The sequence below is a fragment of the Emys orbicularis genome, chromosome 3 (genome assembly GCF_028017835.1).
Source record: "Emys orbicularis isolate rEmyOrb1 chromosome 3, rEmyOrb1.hap1, whole genome shotgun sequence".
Classification (NCBI taxonomy): domain Eukaryota; kingdom Metazoa; phylum Chordata; order Testudines; family Emydidae; genus Emys; species Emys orbicularis.
In genome coordinates this window covers 152,298,302-152,322,309 of record NC_088685.1, presented here as the reverse complement: position 1 = coordinate 152,322,309, position 24,008 = coordinate 152,298,302, and the positions used below count along the sequence as shown (strand labels likewise).

The window sequence follows — 24,008 nt, the reverse complement described above, 5'->3', positions numbered from 1 at the left end:
CCTTAGCCCTTCTTTGGTGTGTCTCATTCAAGGATCCCTTTACATTTCACTTCACCCACATGAATGAATGAATTCACACACCCCATGAGGGGGCTCAGTACCATTAACCCTATTTAACAACCGAGAAAGCTGAGACCCAGAGAAGAGTCTTGCCCAAAGTATCACAATAAGTCAGTGCCACAGCTGGGAATAGAACCTGTGAGTTCCCCATTTAAACCATTACACTAAGCTCCCTCCTTGCAGCATACTAGCATAAGAGATTAATTGCTGGAGCTGCAACAGTGTCTCTTACCATGACTACTCATATCAAGATTCACAGCTATTTATCTATGGTGCTTCTTGCCGTAGTAGTAGTTGGGCTTCTGATCAATGCTGTGCAAATGATCCGCTGTTCCAGGGCAGCACCACGTCTTCTCCCCTGCCAGACACACCCACACACACCCAGAGCTTGCAGTGGAGATCGGAATGCCTCCTTCAGTTACTCGTGTTGTCGGTTGCAGTCCCAGATGGTGAATGGTTTGGGGTCTCTCAGAGCAGGGGATTTGGCTCCTCTCAGACATAGTGCCTTAATATGTGTGGCCACCATGCTAGGTGGCTTCATTAGCACAATCAAGCGCCCAGACTCCAGCCCAGAATGCTTCCTCATAAAGCAGTAACTGTGCACAAATTGGAGGTACTTGGGCTGAATAGCCAGTCATGTGACTACTTTCATCCAATCAGTGAAAGGGATTTTCCCCCCTGCCTTCAGATTCATGATGTCACTGCTAGCCTGGGTCAAAATGTTCAGGTTTTTTGACATTTACTACCAGTACTAGTTGCTGCCATGTGAGGTCTGCATCCAGGCTCATGGTGGGATGTGGCCCCAGAGAGGGAAGGTGGGAACTACCCCTTCTCCTGTCCTATCCCGAAGTTCAGGGAACAGGTTTATTATCTTGGGTCTGTCCAACATCTCTCAAACTCAGCTGACGAGTATTAAAGGCGCTGTTATTCCAATCCACCTCTGACTGTGATCCTGTCTCGTCACCAAGTTAAATGGGGTCTGGCCTGGCCATTAGCTGGATGGGATGCCTCCAAGGGAAACATGAAGTGATGCCGGTGATTCAGCCGGAGATGTTCTTTTTGAGTCAGTACTGAAACCGGTACGGGGATGAGGGGCAGAGAGGTACCTAGGTAGACAGAGGTGCCAGCTTTCAGATGAAACAGAGGCCCTGATATTTGCAGGCATTAATGATCACAGGGCACTCGTCACAAAATTCAGGATGCTAGCCTCCAGGCTCCTGACCAGCCTGCAGGGTGGGTCAATTCATCCTGTAGACCTGTATGTTCATCTCTTCCTGTGTTGGAGTAGTGTTACCGAACACTGTTAAAAACAGCTGCTACTTTCCACCCGGCAGGTGGCTGCTTGTTAGTAGTGGGTGAAGGGGGTCCCACTCTATAACACATCGTTTATAAAACATGTTGAATTGCCTCCAGAGGGCACAGCACTGTATCGTGTAAGATTATGTCATTGAGCTGAAGTAGAGGAGGCATATTTCTCCAAATGGCATGATTCACATCCCTCGAGGCTCTTGGGAAATAAGTTGCAATAGGAGCTGAGTGAACAATTTGTAATGAATAATTTATTCAATACATTTAACCCTTTTTTTGTTCACGAATCATCCCTAAATAGGCTCTGGCTTTTCCTGATTTGTTTGTTGTTCAAAATGTATTTGACTATTTTATGCAAACAAATATCAGGTCATGGGTTGTTTGCTGTGGGTGAGGAGCATTCAGTCCTCAGCTATACTTCAATGTACTCTGATAGCAGCTGTTTGCTTGTTCATTTTTATTTTTTTGGAAGTTGCTCAAATGCCATCATGAGGAGCAGGGTTATAAATACCTGGCAAGATAACCAGATATTTGTACTGTGTTGTTCAGACTCTCTTGATTGAATACATAGGGGCTGACCCAAAGCTCATTGAAGTCAATATGAGTTTTTCTGTGGATTTCAATGAGTTTTGAATTAGGACCATAGTTTATTAAGGCCAGGAGGGACCAATAGATCATCTTGTCTGACCTTCTTTATGTCACAGACTGAGAAATCTGGTTACTCCAACTTGAGCCCAATAACTAGTATGTGTCTATCCTCTGATTGGATGAGCTTGATTCTTATTGTTATTTATTTGCATACAGCACCTAAAGTGTGCCTGACACTTCACAGATGTAAAACAAAACTGTCGCCTGCCCCGAGAGCTTAGAGTCTAAAAACTAAAGAACACGTCAAGGACAAAGAAAAGATTCACTTGATGTTTAATTCTGTGGCTAAAACCCCTTCTCCCCTCCCTCTTTTTACCATAAATCCATCTGCCCTGGCCTGCCCACTCCCCTGTGCTCCCCCACACTGAAAGTGTGTCCCACAGCGTCAAGTTTCCAGTGAAAATACAAAATACACATTCAGCATTTGTATTCTTCAAACATGCTCTCATGTTTGCTTACAATTCACTGTTTGGCAGCATTCCTGCCGGGGAATTCGTTTACAGGAACATCAGTGGGAAATGGCAACGCAGATTCACCTACAGACGCCAATGAATATCTGCAGATAACCTTTGGCACTGTTCGCCCACTTCGAGTTGCCATGAAGGGTGTCCCTGTGGGAAGCAGCTTAACCCAGTCACCCCCAGCTGCTCAGAGGAGACCCCACTCTGTCTCCCTCCCCCCATTCTGGTTTAGGATTACAGAACTTTTGCACCAGGTTGAGCAGCTGTTTATAACTGCAGCCCAACCACCTCTCCAGGGCATGAGGTGTTTTCATCAATTATTCAAACCCTGAAATCAAAACTTATCAGGCATTTAAGAGAAATAACGAGAAAGTGGGAGATCTACCTGCACAGCCGCATTCCCCTTACGTATTTCTAGGCCACCTTTCCATTCTCTAAGTGGAGTTTTAATTGCTTCACCACTGCCCAGCAATATAGGTATGTCAATGAAGATTGCATCTATCCTGTAGTTAGTTGGTCCAGGTACCTTTCAGCAGAACAGCCAGATGTGCTAGTGTTCATTCCTGCTGCATCTTCGGAGAACACCAGGTGGATGTCCCCAGTGTATCAAAGTACAATACTGCCTTTTGGCTGCTGAGGCTAAAATCCAGTTATCCTGCCTGTGGCGGGGCGACGACTCACCAGCGCGGCACATCCTGCTGGTCCTCCAGGGATTAGCTCTTTCCAGCCCGGAGCGCCCTCTGCGGGCCGGTGTCTTGCCACTGACCCCGTGTCCTTCCCATACCCTGGTGCCCTTTGCCTAGGAGTTCTGCCCACCGCAGTACCCCCTCACTCTGGGTCTCCCCTCCCAGGGGAACCCCCAATCCCCTATCCCCACCTTGCCTCTGTGGCTACTGCCAGTCACCATCTAGCCCCGACTCACTGGGGCTGATGGCAGTCTGTTAACCATGCATCATCGGCAAGGGGGGTTGGGCCAGCTGCCTCTGCCTATTCCTGGGCTGCCCCTCTGCAGCCCTAGTACCCTCTGGAGGGCCCTTAACTCGGCCTGTAGCCTGGGGCTTTGCTAGGCTGGAGCTCCCCAGCTCCCTCTGCCCTTCCCCAGTACTACTCCACCCTAGGTACCCTCCTCAGCTTCCCAGGCAGCCAGGACCTTCTCTCTCTAGGGAGCTAGCATGTGTGTCTGTTTCTGGCCCACAGCCCTCTTATAAGGGCCAGCTGGGCCCTGATTGAACTGACCACAGCTGTGGCTGCTTCCCCAATCAGCCTGGCTCCTCACCCCTGCAGCCCTCTCCAGGGCTGCTTTATCCCCTTCAGGCAGGAGCAGGGTGACCACCCCGCTACACTGCCTCTTCCAAAAGGCCTTAGGGAGGCACGATTGTGCATTGGGAATTAGCATTTTTTTACATGAAAAATCCTAAAATATATGAACCTGTTGATGCAGGTGCAGCTACCGCCATCGCTTCCAGTCGTGGCTGCTCAGCTAGTAAAAGGCTTTGAGAGGTCAAAGAGGCACCCCAACGTCTGAACCTTTTGAGGTTGCAGGAGCAGGGTGGGAATCCCATCAGAACAGCCAGTTTCCTGCAGAATTTCCGGTCGCAGCCCAGAATGGGAAGGGTCTGTCTTGCTATAATCTGATCCTGGCAGAAAACCAGAAGTAGAACAAATTGGAACATGTTAAAACCTCCTCCCTGGACTGAACCATGAGGCCGCTACCCGCTCCGGCATGCAATCCTTTGGCAAGGCTCACCTCTGATGGGCTACTGAGGGTGGGGAGTGAGTGGGAGAACAGAGAGTGGATTTGGAGCAGCACCGTCAGTTCCACAGCAAAGATAGGTGCTCCCTTCTGCTCCTCTGTCACCTGCACCTGCCAGGGCATTGCACTGAGCCATCCCAGCCGTCTGGCATGCACCAGCTGCTACAGACCTGGGGCCCAGCAACTGCCCTGCACTTGGCCTCTGGTCTTGGGGTTGAGAGACCCCAGTGTGTAAATTGGGCATCATCTGAGTGGCTGGCTGAGTGGCTGAAGGTGAAGGGAGCTGCCACCCACAAAGCAAGGTGGAGTGTGCCAGGAGCTACATGCGATTAGGTGACCCATAGCACAAGCCTAGAGGAACTGGCAGAAGGAGGATGCTGACAGGCAGAGAACTGGCCTGGGCAAATCCTCCCCAGTGAAACGTCAGTGAGTTTCATCCTGGTCTGTGGTATGTTCCCAGTTCCATCTCTGCCTGCTCATCAGGGGCTTCAGGAAGCTTTTTATCCTCTGACTCTGTGACTGGAGACCCAGCTAAGGCAGTGCCTGAAAATGAAGCAGCCAAGCCCCTCTCTCTCTCCAACTGCTCTGCTCCTTTGAACCCTCTGTATCTTAATGAAGCAGACGTTTGTTTCAGCTGGACTGCGAGCGAGCCCAGCACAGTGCTCTAGCCAAGGGAGCTGAGAACATGAAGGGCGCGAGGGCCTGGCTGTCTCCTATGGCAGAGATGAAAGGGGCGGCTATCAAAGCAGCGAGGGAGGGCTCTGTGTTGCGCTGCACCACCGAGGAGAATTCTCCTGGAGGCAACTGAACAGGTCATGGAACAAACAGCGGATGAGCAAGCGACTGGCAATCCCGAGAAGGGTCAGCGTTCCCTTTGGCTCTATCCCAGCCTCTTCAGTCTGCAAAGCATGACAACCTCTGAGCACAGGCTCCCTCTTGGCAAGCGGATAGTACTGCCCATTTCCCCTCATGGCAGAAACAGCCCCAACATCTCTCCTCTCTGCTAGTATCCAGTACTTCTGGGACCTCCCGGTGCAGAGGTGCAACACATAGGAACAATCAAAGTGGGGGAGAAGATAAACCTTTCAGAACCCTCCAGAGGGCCTGGTTCTAGAACTAGGCAAAGCTTCCAGTGGGGGAGAGGGAAGAGCTCCTGTGATTTTTGAACCAGATCACCCATTGTGGAGAACGTGGGAAGTGTCTGTATTTGTTTTATGAAGCAATGTGTGACTCCATTTACCCACTCACTTTGTGGTGTTCCCCACTGGGTGTGGAGGAGTAAGAGATGGGTGTTGGTCATGTAGGCAGTCTGGGTTGGTATGAATGAACTCTCAGGGACTGTCAGCAGATGAATGGAGTTGCCTTGGAGATATAATGGAAGACCAATGATTGGCCATTAACTGTTAACAACTGACAGCCAGGGGAAGGAGAACATGTGGAAGCTGCGTCATTTGAACTGGAAACAAATATCTCAGGTATGAGCAGACTGGAATAGGAATCCTACACTGCCCAGTGCAGGAGAAGATTGGATCCAGGACTGATGGGCAAAGCAAGGCAGTTTGACTGCAAGCCTGGAGTCTGCATCCCAGGCCAGGGCAAAGAGGGAGCTGCCTAACTGGAAAAGCAGAATCTAGCAAGTTAGGTGAGATCCTAAAATACTGTACTCCAGTTGACTAATCAATAGCAGTGGCAAAGGCTAGCTGCCCTGTGTCCAAACCAGCCCAGTTCCTGCTCGCTGCTGCCCATGCTACTGCAGTGACACTACCCTTTTCAGAGCACTAGGTAGATGAGAGAGCTAGTGTGAGTACAGTATGTCTACATGAGCGGGGAGTCGCATCCCCAGCTCCATGGGTAAAAGTAGCCTAAGGGTGAAGAGAAAACCAAAGTAGTGCCTACCAGTAGCTGGTGTTCTGGCCAGCTACCCTGTACAAGGTTTGAAAGCTGAGCTCCACATTGGTTCGATGGCAGTGCCATTGGAGAGACATTTTAGACCCAAGGAAAGGTGGCTGGCTGGGTAATAAAATGCAGATCAGAACTGGAGTCTGGGATGCAAATCTCCACCCTGTGAATCTTCTCAGGGGCCCTACAGAAATTCCTGCAGAACCCACCGGGACTGGGTATACTCCCTATCCGTGTGGGGATCTAGCAGATGGTGCTGGTAGCCAGCCCCACTCCTCCAGCATTCACCATACGTGCCCTGCAAAGGGTTTTTTGAAATGATTTCTCTTCCTCCCCAATGCCCACCTTCACCACGGTGCAGTAATTGAGAACACAAGCCTGGTGCTGATCGCTTTCCATTGTTAATGACATACAAAGGTGCAGCACAGTGTGCCTCTCTGGTGGCACTCAGAGTGAAATGAAGGCAGCGGTGTTTATTTCAGTGTGTACACTACATGTAGGCACATCTGAACTAAACAGACTCACTGGGTCGCTTTGAATCTCACACTGGCTCTATAGCGTTGCAGACTAAAACATGGGCCCCTGTCTGGCCTTTTTGATGGATGGGTCTCTTGGTGGATTGGACATATGATATTGTATAGCACCTATGTATAGCGGAAAGCCATGTTTAAGGAACAGGTCTATTAGCAATGTCCAAAATACCATGGTAGGGCGATCGTGAGTCCTGTTGAGTAGGGATGCTGTCTCCCAGTACGCTGAGTACTAAAAGAACAACAGCGCTGCAGTTGGGACCCAGTCCCGAGGCTGCTGTCAGCTGATTGGAAGCATCTAGGGGGAGCTGGTGTGAATGGGGTCCATAAGGAAATAAGAAGTCCAACCAGAGACACAACCTGCCTGTGTCAGCACAGAGCAGCCCACAGAGAAGGTAAGGAGAGGCTCAGCTCATCATGACATTGAGATCATAGGGCAAATGCGAGACCTTAGTGCAAATGTAGGGGCAAAGACTGGAGTGACCTGCGGGCCCTGATCTTCAATTCTTTACCATAGGGGAAGGAAGCACCTCCAACTCGCCAAGGATAGAGGCTAGTCCTATTGAGAGATGTAGAGAGCAGGTACCGTCTCCACAGATGCCAGCCGAGCTACAGAGCTGTAATCAAGGCTCTCCCAGCCCTTCCTCGCACTGCTTGGGGGAAATGCAGGTGTTTGAAGACTCATTCAGTTCAAGTTGCTCTTTATTTTCCGCACTGCTGGGCTGTAAATAATCAAGTGTCCAGCTGAGAGAGTGGCTGGCTCTGTCCTCCTCTCTTGCCTTCCTTATCCCTGTCAGGGAGGGGAGCTCCAGGAGAGACTGATGGACTCATAAGCCCAAAGGACTGTTCTGAGGGCAGCCAAGGATGGGACCGAGCTGGTGACAGGAAATGGGAATCTGCTATCAAGGCAGATTTAGTTCCCACTACACCCAGTCCGTTTGAGCTTTGTAAATTGGCCGACTGACTCCCATGTGTGTGAGGTAGCAGGGAGGCTGAGTGCAGGGGATCAGCTTAGGTTGGGATTTGCAGTTAGTCAGCCTGTCCTGTGGGGGACTTGCATACCCCAAATCCTCTCTCTCTCCCCCTTTGCCCTGATTATCCTCTGTTTACACATGAGAAGACTGAGGCAGGGAGAGGGGAAAGTGACTTAACCAAGGTCCCACAGTAAATCAGAAGCAGACCTGGGAATAGAACCCAGGAGTCCTGACTCCCTGTTCTTTAACCACTAGACCATGTCCCCTCCCACTTCTTAGTTTAAAATTACACAATTTAAAAATCCCTTGAGTCAAATCCTGTCGGTCTCACCCAGGAAGGACATCAGACAAGGTTCGTGGGCATTTTGCATGATCGACTGCAGCATTTTGCCTGTTATTTTTAGCACAATTAATAAATGCCTCGTGTCGCTCATTTCTCTATGCTGGAGTACACACAGCGCCTACCCCTAATTACAGCTTCCATAGAATGAGCCAGATTCCCCCACGTGTAGCTCCATTACAAGTCCACTGATGTCAAATTGCAGCAGGGATGAAGTTGGCCTGGGGGGTGAGGTGGGGGAAGAGACGCTCCCATGCATATGGGCACATACAACTCTGTTTTCCCTTTGCACATTTCTGCCCCAGGAAGATGTAGCCCACAGTGAGACTGTACAGATTTGAACCCTGCCAAGCTTTGTCCCTTCCTTCTGGCAGATACTCGATTGGGTATTTTTAATCCCTGGCAAAACCCAACAAAATTGCCTCTACCAGGGCACAAGTAACTGATTTTTCACAGGTTTGCCATGGAGGGAACGTTGCCAATTTAAACATATCATGTTGCCATTTACACTGCATTAGATACTGATTTAGAAAGTCATGGCACTAGCAAGAAGGGAAATCTGGTCCTCTTACTCCAAGAACTCAGACCCCTACCACCTGAGCTAAAGGAAAATCTTCCTTGCTCGCTAGCAGTATAGGTCCTATGACACACCACTGAGCAGTTCTGATTGCATTCCACAGAGGGCAGTGGTGTGTATACACACTAGCCAGTTCATTACAATATGTACCTATCACATGAGGTTAACTAGGGTTACCATATGTCTGTATTTTCCCGGACATGTCCGGCTTTTTAGTTGTTAAATCGCTGTCAGGGAGGAATTTTTAAATATCTAAAAATGTCCGGGAAAATATGGGCCTATGGTAACCCTACCATGAAAGTGATGCGGGGGAAGCGGAGGCCGCCGGGGTGAGCCGGGCAGGGGTAGCAGGGGGTGCTGGCTGGGGGCTGGGTTCACTCCTGGCCTGGCGTTGCGGCAATGAGCAGGAAGCTGCAGCCCGGCCCTTATCAGCGGCCAGCAGGCGGGGCTGGGCCCCGGGCCCTGTGCTCTGGCTCTATGGCTGGCCGGGGGCAGTGGCTGTAGGCGCCTCCCGGCAGGGCCGGGAAACAGCAGCAGCAGCACAGCCTCTCCTGCCCCATGTCGGGCTATGCTCCCCGCCTGCCCCTGCTGCTGTGGAGGCTGCCGCTGCCCTGGGCTCGGGCCTCCCGGCTCCCCCCGAGCAGCGCCTGGTTCCTGCTGCTCTCAGCCTGCTCCCCCAGCCGAGCCCAGCCCCTTGCGTCTCCTCCGTGGCGGCGCCCCCTGCTCCGCGTCCTCCCGGGCCGCTGCGGTGGCAGCGGCCAGGGAGCCCGAGAGGAGGAGCGGCCCCCGGGCAAGCCAGGAAGACTCCGAGGTGAAGAGGCTGCTGGCCCTGGCGCTGCCCGAGCGCTGGAGACTGACAGGTACCTGCCCCTGCCCCATCCTGGCACCGCCTGCCCCCCAGCCCAGTAAGTGTTACCTGCCCCACCAGCCTCAGGGTCCTGCCCCATACTGTCAGCCACCCCAATCTCACTGTGACACCAGCACCCCTTGGCAAAGGGCCTCCTGATCTTCACAAACAGCTGTCACCGCAGGCCTGACAAACTCACTGCACCCCAAACATGTCTTACAGGGCACTTACCCACAAAGAGGAACGTGGAAGGGATCTACACAAGGCTGGTAACTTGTCAAGAGTGAGAATCTTTGTGAGACGTGTGCATGGGTAATATTGAAGGAATAATGTATTTACCTTAAAAGTCTGCTTTATAGACTTGGAGTAGAAATTAGTCACGAGGGGATAATGGCCCTTTGGGGCAAGGGGGATTTGAAACCCTGCCTAACCTGGCTGTGATGCAATGCAAGGCTCAATTGTTTAGCTTTGCACAATAGTAAGACTTTGAATGGGACACCATCAGAGGCAATGGCAAACAATTGAAACGCTTTAAAGGTAAAAAAGAAACATTACAACAGGACTGGGGTTTGCCCTGTGTGCAAATAGAAACAAAGGCTGTTTTCAGTACAACACAGAGGAGGGAGTAGCACACTGTATCCTTTCACTGAGGAAACCCCTTGTGAAACAGGGCTGCTTTCATGAATGTTTGGATCCTGGTGTTTGGGAAACCAGCCAACTCTGCAAACAGACTGAACTTTGTGGGAAGAGGAGGAACCTACTTTGAGATAAGAAAGATGACTCTTGATAAGTGTAGGCCCAGGTTCGCGTTTTATGATTTTGTAATCATTTGTTTCCATCACTCTTGTTTCTAGTTAAATCCTCATTCTTAAATAAACTTTCTTTTGTTCGGGCGGCGAGCCAGCAGCAGGTGGGGTGTGTGTGTGTGAAAAGGCCAGTGGTGGGCAGCAGGAGTTGAAGAGGCGAGCTGCGAGGGAGCTACCAGCGGGTGGGTGGGCGGGCAGGCGTGAGGAGGCAAGAAGCGGCGAGCCAACAGCAGGCAGGGGTTCTCGGGGCAGGCATGGGGGTTTCTGGGAGGGGAGTGAGGAGGTGAGTGGCAGGTGGGAGGAGGCGAGCGGTGGGTGGGGGACTGAGGAGGGATGCAGCAAGCCAGCGGCGGGCCAGGGGGTGAGGAGGAGTGCAGTGGTGGGGCCGAGCAGGGAGGGGGCGGGACCTGGGGCGGAGCGTGGGAGGAACAGGGGTGGACTGTGGGCGGGGCCAACACCCCCCGTGGAGTGTCCTCCTTTTTGAACGTTCAAATATGGTAACCCTAGGTTAACTCATTAATGCATGCAAAATGCTTGGAGATCCATATTTTTTCTCTGACTGACTATAGACTGTGGTAGCACTTCCCCACACGTAGCCAGCACTCAGTTGCACCAGTATTCATTAGCGACTGAGCCTGCCCTCTGTAAAATTGCTGAGTCTCACTATGCAGAAGGGTCTCGTCGGCAATGAGCTCTTGAGTCTGGTGTGAGTGATCCAACAGACAGGACTAGGGCTCGAGAGAGCTTGGATGGAATCCCATCTACTAAAATAGGAGTGAACCGAAGCGTTGAGCAAGCAGGATTGGGAGGCTGTTGAGAGCCTGTAATTGTGTTTATTACACATATGTTGCTATACAAAGCATCATTAGAGACAATGGAAGAGTAAATACCTCTTATCATGGCACAGAGACAAATTACATTCCTATAAATTACAGCTCAGTGCAGCTTGATAGTATTTCTCTCCCTCCATCACCAATATGATCGTTTTCCCCACTCTGTGTCTCACCTCTGAGTGGTAACTTTCCGCCACAGCACCATAATTGAGAACACAAGCCTGCTGCTGATTGCTTTTCATTATCATTCATTTAAATGAGAGAGAGAAAGGCCTGTATTTGTTCCCGGGATTATGAACAGTAATAGGTTCCTTTTGAGGGCTTTAGCTCGCTCCAGGGATTTGCCTGCTCTGAGCTTTGGGCTTGCTTTATGATCAGCTGTGTTAAAATAAACAACCGTGCCCGGAATCAGAGGCCTGGTTACAGGAGGAAGGGCTTCGTCTCTCTGGGCTGGGTCAGGGTCTGTGGCCCTCGTGTTAGGCTTACAGTTGGCTCTACAAAGCTGTAGTGTATCTGTCTCTACCCTGTACATCTACCGCATGGTAGATCACTCCCTTATTTACATCTCTGTTTATCTAACCTAGAATCCAAACCCCTTTGAATTTCTGAGGTGGTTTTGGGATTTGAATCCCCAGACCTGATTGGTTTGAAGTTGGACCCAAGTCTAATTTCTGGCTGCAGTCTGGATGCAGCCGAAATCGCCTGTGAACAGCTGATCTCATGAGATTTCCATCTTTTGGGGCTGGAATATTACAGGAACATCTGTTCTGAGTTTCAGCACCATTGAATCCGAAACTGTACCCCCGCCTACAGCTAATCCGGGTCTGCGCTGTGATCCCAAACACCACCTGGCTTCACGCTCCACTCCATCAAGCTAGGGCTACAGTATTATGCATACTACTCTGTGGATATCTCTCCACTCGCCATACTGTCCTCCTTTTCCTAGCCAGACCTCATCTCTCAGTTACTTTGCTTCCTTCCAGCCATACTTTTTAGATCTATAATCCCTTTGGTCAGTATGTTAGTCTCGCTGTACGACTCTGTGTTGCCTAAAAGCACTGTGGAAAATGCCACACTGCGGCTTAAGCTGCCATTGTTCCCAGGGTTGAGCCTGTCCTCGGGTGCTGTGCCCGCCTCCGTTCCCTGGCTCACTGGCCCACCCGTGCCAGCTGTTCCTAACTTTTGTTGCAGTTCCGACAGAGTGAAGTTTCTATCCCATGGCAACGGAAATAAGACCTTTTCATCCTGCAAGCAGGTAACATTTAGCAGCATCCCCTTGGGTTACTGTATCTGGCATCCCAGCTGGTGCTCTTTTGTGTACACGCCACTCTTCTGAAATGCCAGCTCTGGGCTTAAAGGAGCCAGCAGAAGGCACAGCTTACTCGCACAGTAATTGATTCCTCCTCACTTATTACAGGCCTTTATTTTCCCCTCTGATTAGAAAAGATGAAATGATACAGATAACAAATAAAATACCAAGATCGCCCCATTGGAAGGTGATACCAATGAGACTGGCAGTGCCCAGGGATTTCCTCTGTGTCGCTCTGTCACTATGGGCTCCGACCTGCTGCAGAACTCTAGCAACAGACACCTGGCCTCCCCTTATCTGTGTATCACTAGCAGGTGTTTTGAGGAAAGGGCAAACAGCAGTCAGATGGGGAGGAGGTGGGGGAATGAAAAGAGGCAACAAAACTACCAGTAAGGATGTGGATTTCTAAATGAGAAACTGTACATCACCGTAAAATAAAACCAGGTTGGAGGATCGATTGCAGGTACAGCTGGTCAGGAATTTTTTCGGCAAAACATTTTTTGCTGAAAAATGCTGATTCATTGAGACCAAGACAATTTGTGAACCAGGGTCAGAGTCAGCGAAGCACTCGACTCAATGCATTTTTGGTAACAAAAATAATTTTGAGCTTGTTGAACCAGAAGGTTTGGGGGTTTTGAGTTGAAACAACTTTTTGTTTGGAACTATTAGTAAATCTACACTTTAAAAAAAGGGAAAATGTCAGAATCAAAACAACCTTTCAAAATTATCTAAACGTTTTGATTGACCTGAGTCAAAAACCTTTTCAGATTTTCTGTTTGTGAAAGTTTTCGAGATTTCAACTTTGCATCTCAATTTGAGATGGGAAAATGTCAAAAATTCTCATAGGATAGGAAAAATGTTTCCTGCCCTGCCCTAACTGCAGGCAGCCATCCTGCACTGGCCCCCAGGGAATGAATGGAACAGAACTTGCCCATCTCTGATGGCTGTGAGCTGAGGACTGGAGGCATCTCCCAGTTAGATTTTTCTCCTATGTGGAGCCATTGGAAAGTCAGTATAATTACTACTCTCCCACTCACTAGCATCTTCCATCCAAGGGTCACAAAGCATTTGTAAAGTATTTATTAATCCTCATAATCCTCCTCTGTGAAGTGAGTTAATATCATCATCCCCATTTCACAGATGGGAAAACTGAAGCACAGAGCGAGTAACTTGCTCAAGCTCACACAGCAAGTCATAGAGGGATAGAGCTGGGAATGGAACCCAGGAGTCCTGATTCCCTGTCCTATGCTGTAATCACCAGCATATCCTTCCTTACCCCAGGAACTGTACAGTGTCTGCTACTGGGGAATGCCCACCTGGAGCTGTTAGGCAGCCTTTATAAACAACTGGTTCGACATGCAACCTCTGTTCTAGGAGAGGAACATTTGGTCCCCTTACAAGCATAAGGTGTTTGGCTTGACCTGAACCCATCTGAAGTATTTATCAGGGGGTTGAAAATTATGCAGGGAGCAAGGAGGATTAGCAGGGATGAGAGAAGGCTCCTGTTACACAGAGGTGCGTAGTCACCAGAGCTGCATGTGGTCATTGGTCAGGACTTTGTGGATCTCAGCTGGGTCCTGCTCGCAGAGTTTGTTTTCAGAGGAATATCCTAGAAAGCATGAGGCCATGCACCATGGGCTCCATTGATCACATCCAGCACTCGGGGCAAGATCAGCCTGGATCATGACACAGGGCCCTCTCCTGGTGCCTTCCTGGTGCTAGGCAGAAGCTTGTTGGCATTAGGCCACATATGTTCACAGCCCATCTGCTGGGGTGGCATAGAGCAGGCCTGCCTTTGCTGATCTTCAGGCTGGCTGGGATCTACCTTCTCAGCCTGTTGTTCCATCTCTTCAAGTAAGCTGGGGTCTGGTCTGGGAAGAAAGAATCTTCAGTCCCCCACAATCCCAGCAGAGGGCGTCTGTGTGTGTCATGCCACCATGCTGCCCCAGCAGAAGATGAGGGGTGGGGTGGAGCAGGAGGCACCACTGTCATCCCAGTGAAGCTCCACCATGCCACCTATCTTCCCAGCTAAGTATTCCCAGCTGTTACACTGGAATGGAAGCTGTACTGCTTTTTATAGCCCAGGATCAACAATACCAGATGGTCCCATCTGGAGGCTAGAGCCAAGGGTTTATTGCCAAGAGGAGGTACTCCCGTCACGAGGCATTTAAGCTAGGCTGGACCTGGAGAGCATTAAGGAAACAAACCAGCACTGACTGAGCGAAGGAATGGACTCTAAGGAGTCATAAATCTTCCAAATCTTTCATTTCTATGGCTCTGAGCCAGATCAAGAGCTGGCGTAAGTAGCTGCCACCCTGTTGATTTCAAAGGGCTTGCACTCTTTTTGCCATGTCTGAACATGGCCCTATGAATCCATCAGAGTAGCGAGCAGAAAGCCATAGTCACCAAGACCGGCAAGGGGAATGTCTTTCCAGGCACGCTCAGAGAGGCAGCGTGGGTTAGTAATTAGAGCACGGGGCTAGGAGTCAGCAGACCTGGGTTCTCTTTGCAGCTCTAACACTGATTTGTAACTTAATCTTGGGCAAGTGACTTAGCTTCTCTGTGACTCAGTTTCCTCCTCTGTAGACTGGGGCTAGTGATATTGATCCACCTCGCAGGGGTGTTGTGAGGCTTCATTGATGTTTGTAAAGTGCTCTGAGATCCTCACCTGGGAAGTGTGTATTATTATTATATTTCATTTATTTCTTTATTTATTTTTATTTTATTAGTATTATTATTTGTTGGGCAAAAGGTAAGAGCCTTGCTCCTTTTCCCTTGTTACTGCAGAGCAGAGGCCTGGAGTTGACAGTCAGGGGTTGTGCTCTGGATTGGTTTGGTCCTTGATCAGGAGTTCACAGGCAGTGCATAGCTGGCACCAATTCACATTCCAGATGCTCCTCTTAGTCTCTTTCCGTTTTGCCTTCTCTTTTTTTCCTAGGGCACCAAAGTCCATTTACTGAACGATTTGTCCCACCTCTGGCTGCTCAGCCAGGCTCTTGCATGGCAGATCCTAGCGTCAGTCACTGAATGAGGTTAGAATAGAGGATGGCTGTTTTTAATCCTCGCTCACTGGCAGCTTCATGCTAATTCTTTCCTCTCTCTGCACCTCTCACCTTCCCAGCTCTGGCGGCTGTAATTAGCTGCGCTCAACATAGTCTCATTGACATTGATCTATGGGGTTATTTAGTTCCTGCTTGGACCATCAATTCACCCTACGGCCTCAATGAGATTCAAGCTTCATTCTTCTTCAATCAGACATTCCTTCACTGGGAGTTTCTGAGGCCAGCGGGCAGGGAGGACATAAGGACGCCCGTGGCTAAAAGCTGTCTTTTGCTAAAGACTCCCACAGTGACTTCCCTCATTCCAGGCTCCGTGTTTCCACGGAGGAGAGCCCGGGTTCACTTATCTCCGTCTTCCCGAGGTCACGCGACGCCGGCTGACCTCTCCAGAGAGCGATGTGCTGTGTCACGTCACCTCGGCTCGTGGTGTCAATCCAAGTGCAAAATGGGCACCTCCGGGGAAAGGATCTGCTCTTACCATTCACAGGATTTTTTTCCCCTCGCTTGTTCAAATTCACCTCCTAGGAATCAGAGATGGAATGTTAGGTCAGCCAATCCATCCTGCCTCCTCACCAGTCCTGGCTTAAACCCAAGGTGATGTTTGAATAACTCCAGACATGGGGTTTCCTTTCCTTCTCTTTGGAGACTATTCCATAGTCTTGTGTCTCACCATGTTGGGAACTTTTTCTTGCTGTTCAGCTTGTTTGGTTTAATCCCATAACTCCTACTACCAGTCCCTTGGACCTCCCTGAGCAATCCCTCTTCCCCATTAATGCTGACACCCTTTGGCCATTTCTAGGCAATCTCTCTCCCTTCCCATTAGTGTATGTCTACACTGCACCTGGGACCTATCCTCCCAGCCTAAGTAGACAGATTTGCACAGTTTTGCTAAAAACAGCAGCATCGCTATTGCGGCTCAGTCTCCCAGGCCCACCCAACATCTGGGTCTGAGCTCAGGTGGGTAGCTCACATCTTTACTGGAGCTGCAACATCCATGCTGCTATTTTTAGCGCACTCACTCAAGCCAAGCTAGTCTGTGTCTGTCTACCTGGGCTGGGAGGCTTCCTCCCGGCTGCAGTGCCGCTGTGCCCGTAGTGGTGTGTTAACCAAGTTACAGATATTTCATGCTTTTAACCTTTCCTTGTGAGTCAGCCACTCCGAGTCTAAACATTTCATCATCTTGATTACACGTCCCTGAACATCCTCCAACTTATTGATAGCTTTCTGACAGTGCAGCCCCCCGATGGGGTCCTTCCACAACCAGAGAGAGACAGACATCTGCTGTTGCATGCCAGCCTACCTCTGAGACTTGGATGCCACATATGAAATGCTCCTAGGTGCAGTGTGACCAGAGCTGTATGGAAAGGGACTGCTCCCTCCCTGCCCTGTGGCTGATGCCTCTGAGAGTGAAGTACCCAGGTCAGAACACAGCAGCCCAGCCGCAGTCGGACCAGAGGCACATAGAGCGAGGGTATTATCGCCTCCCTGCTCTCAGATATGACACCTCTGGGTGTGGAGGCCACAAACACGCTGGCTTTTTATTTTTTAGTCATGGAAGATCAGCAGTGGCTTCAGCCCAGCCCTTCAGTGCGGGGGCTGGAGATGCCACGATTCTATTCAAGACCTCCCTGGTCCCCATCCCCTTCTGTCCTTTTGCTCTAGGAGCATAGTCCTGCCCCGGGTGGTCTCTGTGGCCCAGATCTTCAAAGATATAGGCAACTAACCCTTGTTGAAATCATTGGGCAGCTCTGTTGGGCCATTGACATAGGGTCCTTAATGCCCCAGTTTCAGCAGGACTCTCTGGGACACCTGCAAGCTGATGGAGTCTGACCCAGGCCTCCAGTGTCCAGTTTCTTTCTTGCAGGCTCCTTGAATCTTCTGGTTCGTGTGCAGAACAAACGGGCCATTGACACCCAAGTCTGGTCGCTCAGCGAGAACAAAGGAAACGAGTGGAAACAAGCACACGTCCCCATCAGCCCTCCAGGACCCTTTCAGGTAAACAGGCGCTAGAGCTGCCCCCCGCCCCTCGGGTGCATGCTATGCGCAGGAAGAGCCATCACCAGAACTGCCCTGCAGTTACACGTTCCCTAACAGGGAACGGACACAGGGTATGTATGGTACACGGGAGGGCACAGGGCAGTTCCCCACTCCCAAGCTTGTGGGGAGGGAGTGTACTAAAAGTCACAGCCAGTTTCAGGGAGGAAGGAGAATGGGGTTTCATGCCTCTGCAAACCTCTTGCCTAATTCCATCATGCACAAGCACAGATTTGTTACTATCAATCTGCGGTTGAGGCGAGCACTGGCCTGGGAACTGGTCTGATACTGCAGGGTTGTTTGTGAATGCTGGATCTGTGCACTGGGCTGTTACTGTAGCACTTGTGAGCTTGTTGTTGGGGGCAGGGTTGTGAGCTCTGGAGCCATGCACACTAGTTTCTTGTTGTAGGGTTGCTTGTGAGCACTGGGCTTGGCACTCTTTTGGGGCTTGTGAGTGCAGGGTTGTGCACCCATTAGTTGCTGTAGGGTGCTTAATGCAATCCCTGCATGCTGGGTTGGTTTGTAGGGTTGCTTGTGAGTGCTGAGTCTGTGTGCACTGATTTGTTGTATAGGCGTGAAGTGCCTATACTTTGGGGTGCTATAAAATCACAAATAAGAGTCTGAGTGCAGCACGGTGCTGAGTGGCAAGCAGGCTGTGTGAGCTCTGTCCAGGTAGGTGTAAAAAATCGGGGCAGGGGGTGGGGGGTAATAGGTAATATAAGGGGAAAAAAACAAAATTGGGACTGTCCCTATAAAATCTGGACATGTGGTCACCCTATCTCCAGGGTAGCTGAGCAGGTACTATAGTGGCCATGCAGGACTAGTAGAGGTGGGGGGGAAGAGGGGACGAGCCAGAAGCTGGGTTTTACCCCTCTCTTCAGTGAGTGAGAGCTGGCACCAATTGTGTCCCCCTGCCGCCAGCAGGTAGTGATTGAGTCTCTGCCCCTGGGCTGCTGGCAGAGTTTGGTAACCATGGGAACAGAAGAGGGAGCTCAGGCTGATGAATGACAGGCTCTGAGAAGGAAGGAGCCAGTCTCTCCGTGATTCCCGACCAGGGTGGGGGGCATAGGGAGGGGAGCCCTACAGCCCCCAAATGGAGATGCAGGCGATGCCCCAAAGGTGGAGTGGGGAGCAGGGGCTGCCCCAGTTCAACTTACTCCCACCCCAGTGCTTTGGTGACACTAGGTCCCTCACTGGCCTGCCCAAGGGCACTCAGGGGAGTGACCCTCTGCACAGTACAGGCATGGCAGGTGATAAGCACAAGGAACCCCACGCTCAGGCAGGAGTGGGAGAAGAGCCCCATGGGGAACAGCCAAGGGGCTGTGGGGGAGTGACCAGAGGGCTGGGAGAGCAACAAATCCCGCTCAGGGGGCTCAGCCGGGGGGCAGCCAAGTAGCTGTAGGGAACAGAGACTGTTCAGGGGGTGACCAGTGGGCTACAGGAGCCTGGAACCCTGGGCTGGGGGTGGAACCCCCTCACGGTCATGGCACCTGTGCTGGGCAGTTGGCGTCTGTGGACGTGTCAACCTGTGTCCTACCTGTTCTGTATACATGGGCCTGGCCTGTCAGTGAGGCCATTCCCTGCCTCGGGGCAGCCCCCCTCACTGTTCAGTGTCTCTGATCCACAGATCATCTTTGAAGGCGTCCGCGGCACAAGCTATGAGGGGGACATTGCCATTGACGATGTCACTCTGAAAAGGGGAGACTGCCCAAGGAAGTCGATTGGCCCAAATAAAGGTGAGTGCGTGAGCAGGCTTGAGTATGCATGTGAGTGGGCACCTGGGGGGCAACTAGAGGAAGAATGGGTGTGGGGGGATCTGATGCATTGATATGAGCATGTATCGGTGAACAGAGAGGGAGCACGTGTAAGTATAAGTACACGGTGTGTGTCACTGGGTGAGTGTTAGCGGGATGTTTGTGTCTGTGGTGTTTTTACGTCAGTGTTGCTTGGTGTGGGTGGGTTGGTGTGGGCGCTGGGGAGGTGGGTGGTGTGTTGGGTGGGTGTTGGTTGTCAATGGGGTCTGTGTGGGTGTTTGAGTTGAGGGTATGTTGGTTGGGTTTGTGTAGGGTGGGTGTTGGATGTTAGTTGGGTCTGAGTGAATGCTGGTGCAATGGGAGTATGTAGAGTTGGGTGTCTGGTTTGTTGTGGGGTGTTGGATATCAGCTAGATCAGTGTGGGTTTTGGGAGGATTGTTAGATGTCAGTTGGGTCTGTGTAGGTGTTTGTGTTGGGTGGACAGTGTGTAGGGTAGGTGTTGGTTGGGTGTAAGGGAGGTTGTGTTGGATGGGTGGCATGTAGGGTGACTGTTGGATGTCAGTTGAGTGTGGGGGAGGTTGCTTTGGGTGGGTGGTGTGTAGGGTGGCTGTTGGATGTCTGTTGGGTCTGTGGGGGAGGGTTGAGTTGGAGGGTGTGGAGGGTTTTATGGGGAAGTATTTGGCTTACTGCTCAGTGTATGATGACACATTATTAAAGCAAAGCCTTCCAACAGGAAAGGGGAGGAGTGTTTAGCTGCCTGATCGGGTAAAACCCGGATAGGATAGGACATTGCTGTTCGGTTGCTCCAGAACCTTTAACTCCTGAACTGGCAATTAACAGTCCAGGGTCAACGTGACCTTAAAGAATGAACCAGAATCCATATGGATGGTGTTGCTGGACCTGCTAGCTGGTCAGAAGCCTGCAACTGGGCACTGAACTCTGTATTACTATGCCAAGGTCTGGCCAGGGTATTGGGCAGTGGCAAGATCACTATTTCTGGAGAGGCTTATGAGGCATCACAGATCCTGTACCAGTGGAGCTGGCTAACACTAGTCATTTGAGTAGCCTTGGAAAGAGGGTAGATCTTCTTTGAGCTTTTAAGGCTCAAGTCCTCCAATGAGGGACAGACTGCATCAGAACTGAGGGTGCCAGCTAACCCGAGAACCCTAGAATTTCAAGATTGGACAGAAGTAGCTGTATTGGGGCCTGTTTAGTCCACCTCTGAGGCCCAGGCAGGACTGTTCCCTAGAGTATACGCTGGAGTTGCTTGTTCAGTCTCATTCTAAATGTCCTTAGCAATGTGCCTTTTCCCTGGGGAGACAGTTCCCCAGCCTAATGAATATTATGGTCAGGAAATGTGTTCTGATATTCAGCCTACGTTTTACTTGGCTTCGTTTCACCATCCCACGCTGAACAATCTCTCTCGTTCCTTAGGAAATGCACCTTTCACATACATGTAGGTGGATCTCAGATCACCCTCAGTCATTGTTTTGGCAAGAAAGATTTAGTTCTTTCATCTTCACTCAGAAATAAACCCCTCTAGCCCCATGATCATTTGTGGTCCTCTTCGCTAAGCCTCTCCAGTTTGACAATATCTTCCTGACATGAGAGGTGTCTAAAGAGGGACCCTTCCCTCCTGGCTGTAGGATGTGAAGCCATGGCTGTACTATAATAGCCAGTTTCATGCCACATTGCACTGGGAAAGAGGGACGTTGGTTTTTCCTTGACTTCTGTCCCTGAGCATGAATGCTGGTGTCCCACGAGCTTAGTCCCAGCTACGGTCTCAACTGGATCCCCAAGAAAGAGGGTGGGACAGCAGGTATCCAGTGTATGTGGAGCTTGCAATTTCCTATGGTGCCAGCTGGCACTGACATTGGTTGACTTGCTCTACAGGGTATGTCTGTTTTCCATAACCAATCTCTCTCTCTCTCTCTGGCCTGCAGCAGTCGCCCTTCCAGGGAGCGGCGTCCCAACCCTGCACAGGTCTTCTCTCGGTGGGCCACTGACTTTTTTCCTTTATGTGCTGCTCAGATGATGGCAAGCGAGCGTTCCTGTCTTCTGGCCAAGACATTCCTGCTCCTTTCCTACTCAGCCACCTCTGCTCCTCTTCCTCCCCCTCCTCACTGGCACACCAAAGTGTCCATACGTTACCAAAGACTGACAAGCATGACCACACAAAGGGATCTGCTCAGAACCTGGTGGATTCCTCAAGAAAGTCATAATGTCTAAAAAAATAAAAATAAAAAACAGAAAATAAGAGAGAGAGAGAGAGAGAGGAAGGAAGAAAACAATCACACAAGAAGGAATGAAGAAAAATGGGAATGACAAAAATGTAAAGAACAAATGAAGGAGGAAACTCCCCCTCCCCGTGTTTCCTTGGGAACATCTGACAGGACTTCCTCAGGGAAGTGGGAACTTTGTTTTAAACAAAAAAATATATATATTAAAGCACAAATTTCTACCAGAACTGTTACCTTCTTTACTGCAGAGCCCACAGCTTAGGAGACAGTGTACCGCAGCGCTCCCCTTTTGGCTCTCCGTGTTCCACCGTTATCCTGCTGGCTCTGGCTACTGTGTACCAGCTGCAGCGCCCCTACGGTAACATCCCACCTGCCTCCATTTGGGGCCGCTCACCTCCCGCGTGCTGGTTGGCCATAGACTCTCACCCCATGCTGCATGTGCTTCAGTGTCTCCATCCGCATCTTCCAGACTTCCATGTGTTCAATTGTCTATGTGTGATTTGCTTTAATCCACACCGCACTCCTTCCCCCACTCGCTGTGTCCTCCTGCCGCGCCCAAAGAAGACAACAGCGGAGTGGACCCATCATCTGGATTGTACTGAGTGGTGGAAAAACCCTGGGTTGATCCAACTGCAGCACCGGCCACCGAACGCTCCCAGGTGCTTCTCTCTCTGCGTCTCTCACTTCCCACCACTGGGTGCACAAACTCTGATGATGGAGCCGAGGCTGCAAACAAAAGCTTCTCAGTGGGATGGAGCTGGCAGGGTGGTGACATGCGGACAGCACTTGTCAGTCAGTGGACATTGGAGTGGGAGCTGCAGCCGCCTTGGGGCGAGGATCTCCTCTCAGATCTTTTTGACTAACTAACTTACTTCTTTCTTCATTCCATTTTTAGCCTTCCCCGCCCCAAACTCCTGTTTCCTTTCAGACTGTGGGGAGAGGCATGGATTTGCACCCTTTACACTTCCCCACCCCAAATCACAGGCCTCTCCTAGTCTCCAACCCTTGTGCCCTCTGAATGGATCTGAAATTGCAGCTGCTGCCTTGAGCTCCAAGGACTTGTGGTTCCCAGGATGTATTAGCCACAAGGGAGGTGCAGGGGGGCAGCTGGGTTCCCTTCACCAGAGTAACAATCAGAGGAACCAGGGGATGGAATGGGCACTAAAGCTCCTGGGTGACTGGGCAGAGCAGGTGGCTGGATCCCAAAGAGGGGATCATTCTGGTTTTCACTTCTGTTGGCTGCTGGGGAAGAGGGTGCAGGTAGGGAGAAAGTTGGGATTTCTTCTTCATGGAGTTCATGCTGCCACCGTGAAGGAATAAAGCCAATGTCTCAGGAGAGTTGCCTCTTGGCTCTGACCCTGTTCCAGCCAGATCCATCCTGCTCCCTAACGCAGCCATGGCTTGGCCTGGGGGTGATGTGGTGTGTAGGCATCTGCTGTACCAGGTGAACTCAGGAGCAAGGTCTCCGATAGGCTAGCCAAGTAGGAGCCATGTTGACCTTGTTACAGCTGGAAACAGCTTGAGGCCTATCTTGCTCTCACCCCTCCCACTGAAGAATAATGTTAGCTGTACCTGTGGGGGGGAGGAGGGGGGAGTGCGTCATTGCATGCTGGGGAGATTCAGTGAGGTGACACTCTTTCCTCTGAGGCACACCCAGTCTGCTTGCTACTCCAAGGGCACAGAAGAGGTACACTGACCTGTCTCAGGTGTAGAGTCACCAGCACACATGCCCTCACCCCGCCCTCTCTGATGACTTTATCATAAATTTAGGCTTCTCTGCACAATAGCGTGTAGCTAAATCAACTCAGTGTATCACCTGCCCAACACCTTCTGCGATGCTTGGCTTCCCAAAATGTCTGAGGCCTGGCTTCCCTCTCACACTGTGTTCAGTGCTCTACCTTACTGTCCAAGAGACCCATCTTCCAGTGCTGGATCCAACCGCTCACTCCCCAGGCCTCTGGGAGATGGCATCTTGAGTCATTTTGCAGTGACTCTCGTGGCCAGTGTAGGAGGTGTGCTGATGGGCTCCAAAGGGAGTCCCATCCAGTCATCCTGAGCCAAAAAAAGGGTGCTGGGATGTTGGGCTGAGGCGATCCTTCACAGAGGACTTCCCAAAAGATATCGAAGGGTCCAGCCACAGGGTTCCAAAACTCCAATTGATGATTTTCCTGCTCTCCAGGACTGAGAACTCTGCCCTCTTCATCTGCTTAGTCCCTCCACCTCCATCTCCTAAGCCCAGATCTTAGTCTCAGTGAACATTTAGCAAGGGAATGTGGTACCTTTGCCATTCGCCAGGTATTGCAATGGGACCCTTGCAGGATAACCTCTCCCCACTGCCAGCAGACACTGGGAAATGCAACCAACCAGCCCCCAGCTTTTTAGAAAATCTCCTTCAAGTCTATGCCCTGGAATGTGGTCTCTCCAGGAAGCAGCTTTCTTTCCTCCTTGTATGCTTTCCAAGGGGTCTGATCTCAATCCTTGGAGGAGAGCTGGTGCTTTCCACAGGCAGCACAGGGGCCTGGGCGTTTAGTGCTGCCTAATGATTTGGGTCAGCTGCCAAAGTTCCCTATCATGTT

The 24,008-nt window shown here is 50.8% G+C and overlaps 1 protein-coding gene across 1 annotated transcript in view; it reads left to right on the top strand.

Annotated features, from left to right (window-relative positions):
* Window positions 1–21,227, top strand: part of MDGA1 (MAM domain containing glycosylphosphatidylinositol anchor 1) — a 192,345-nt gene extending 171,118 nt beyond the window's left edge. Inside the window, exons 15-17 of the mRNA XM_065401807.1 lie at window positions 17,269–17,399; window positions 19,066–19,174; window positions 21,136–21,227. Coding sequence (XP_065257879.1) covers window positions 17,269–17,399; window positions 19,066–19,174; window positions 21,136–21,227 — 332 coding nt within the window. The remainder of the gene's footprint in view (window positions 1–17,268; window positions 17,400–19,065; window positions 19,175–21,135) is intronic.
* The last annotated feature ends 2,781 nt before the right edge of the window (window positions 21,228–24,008 follow it).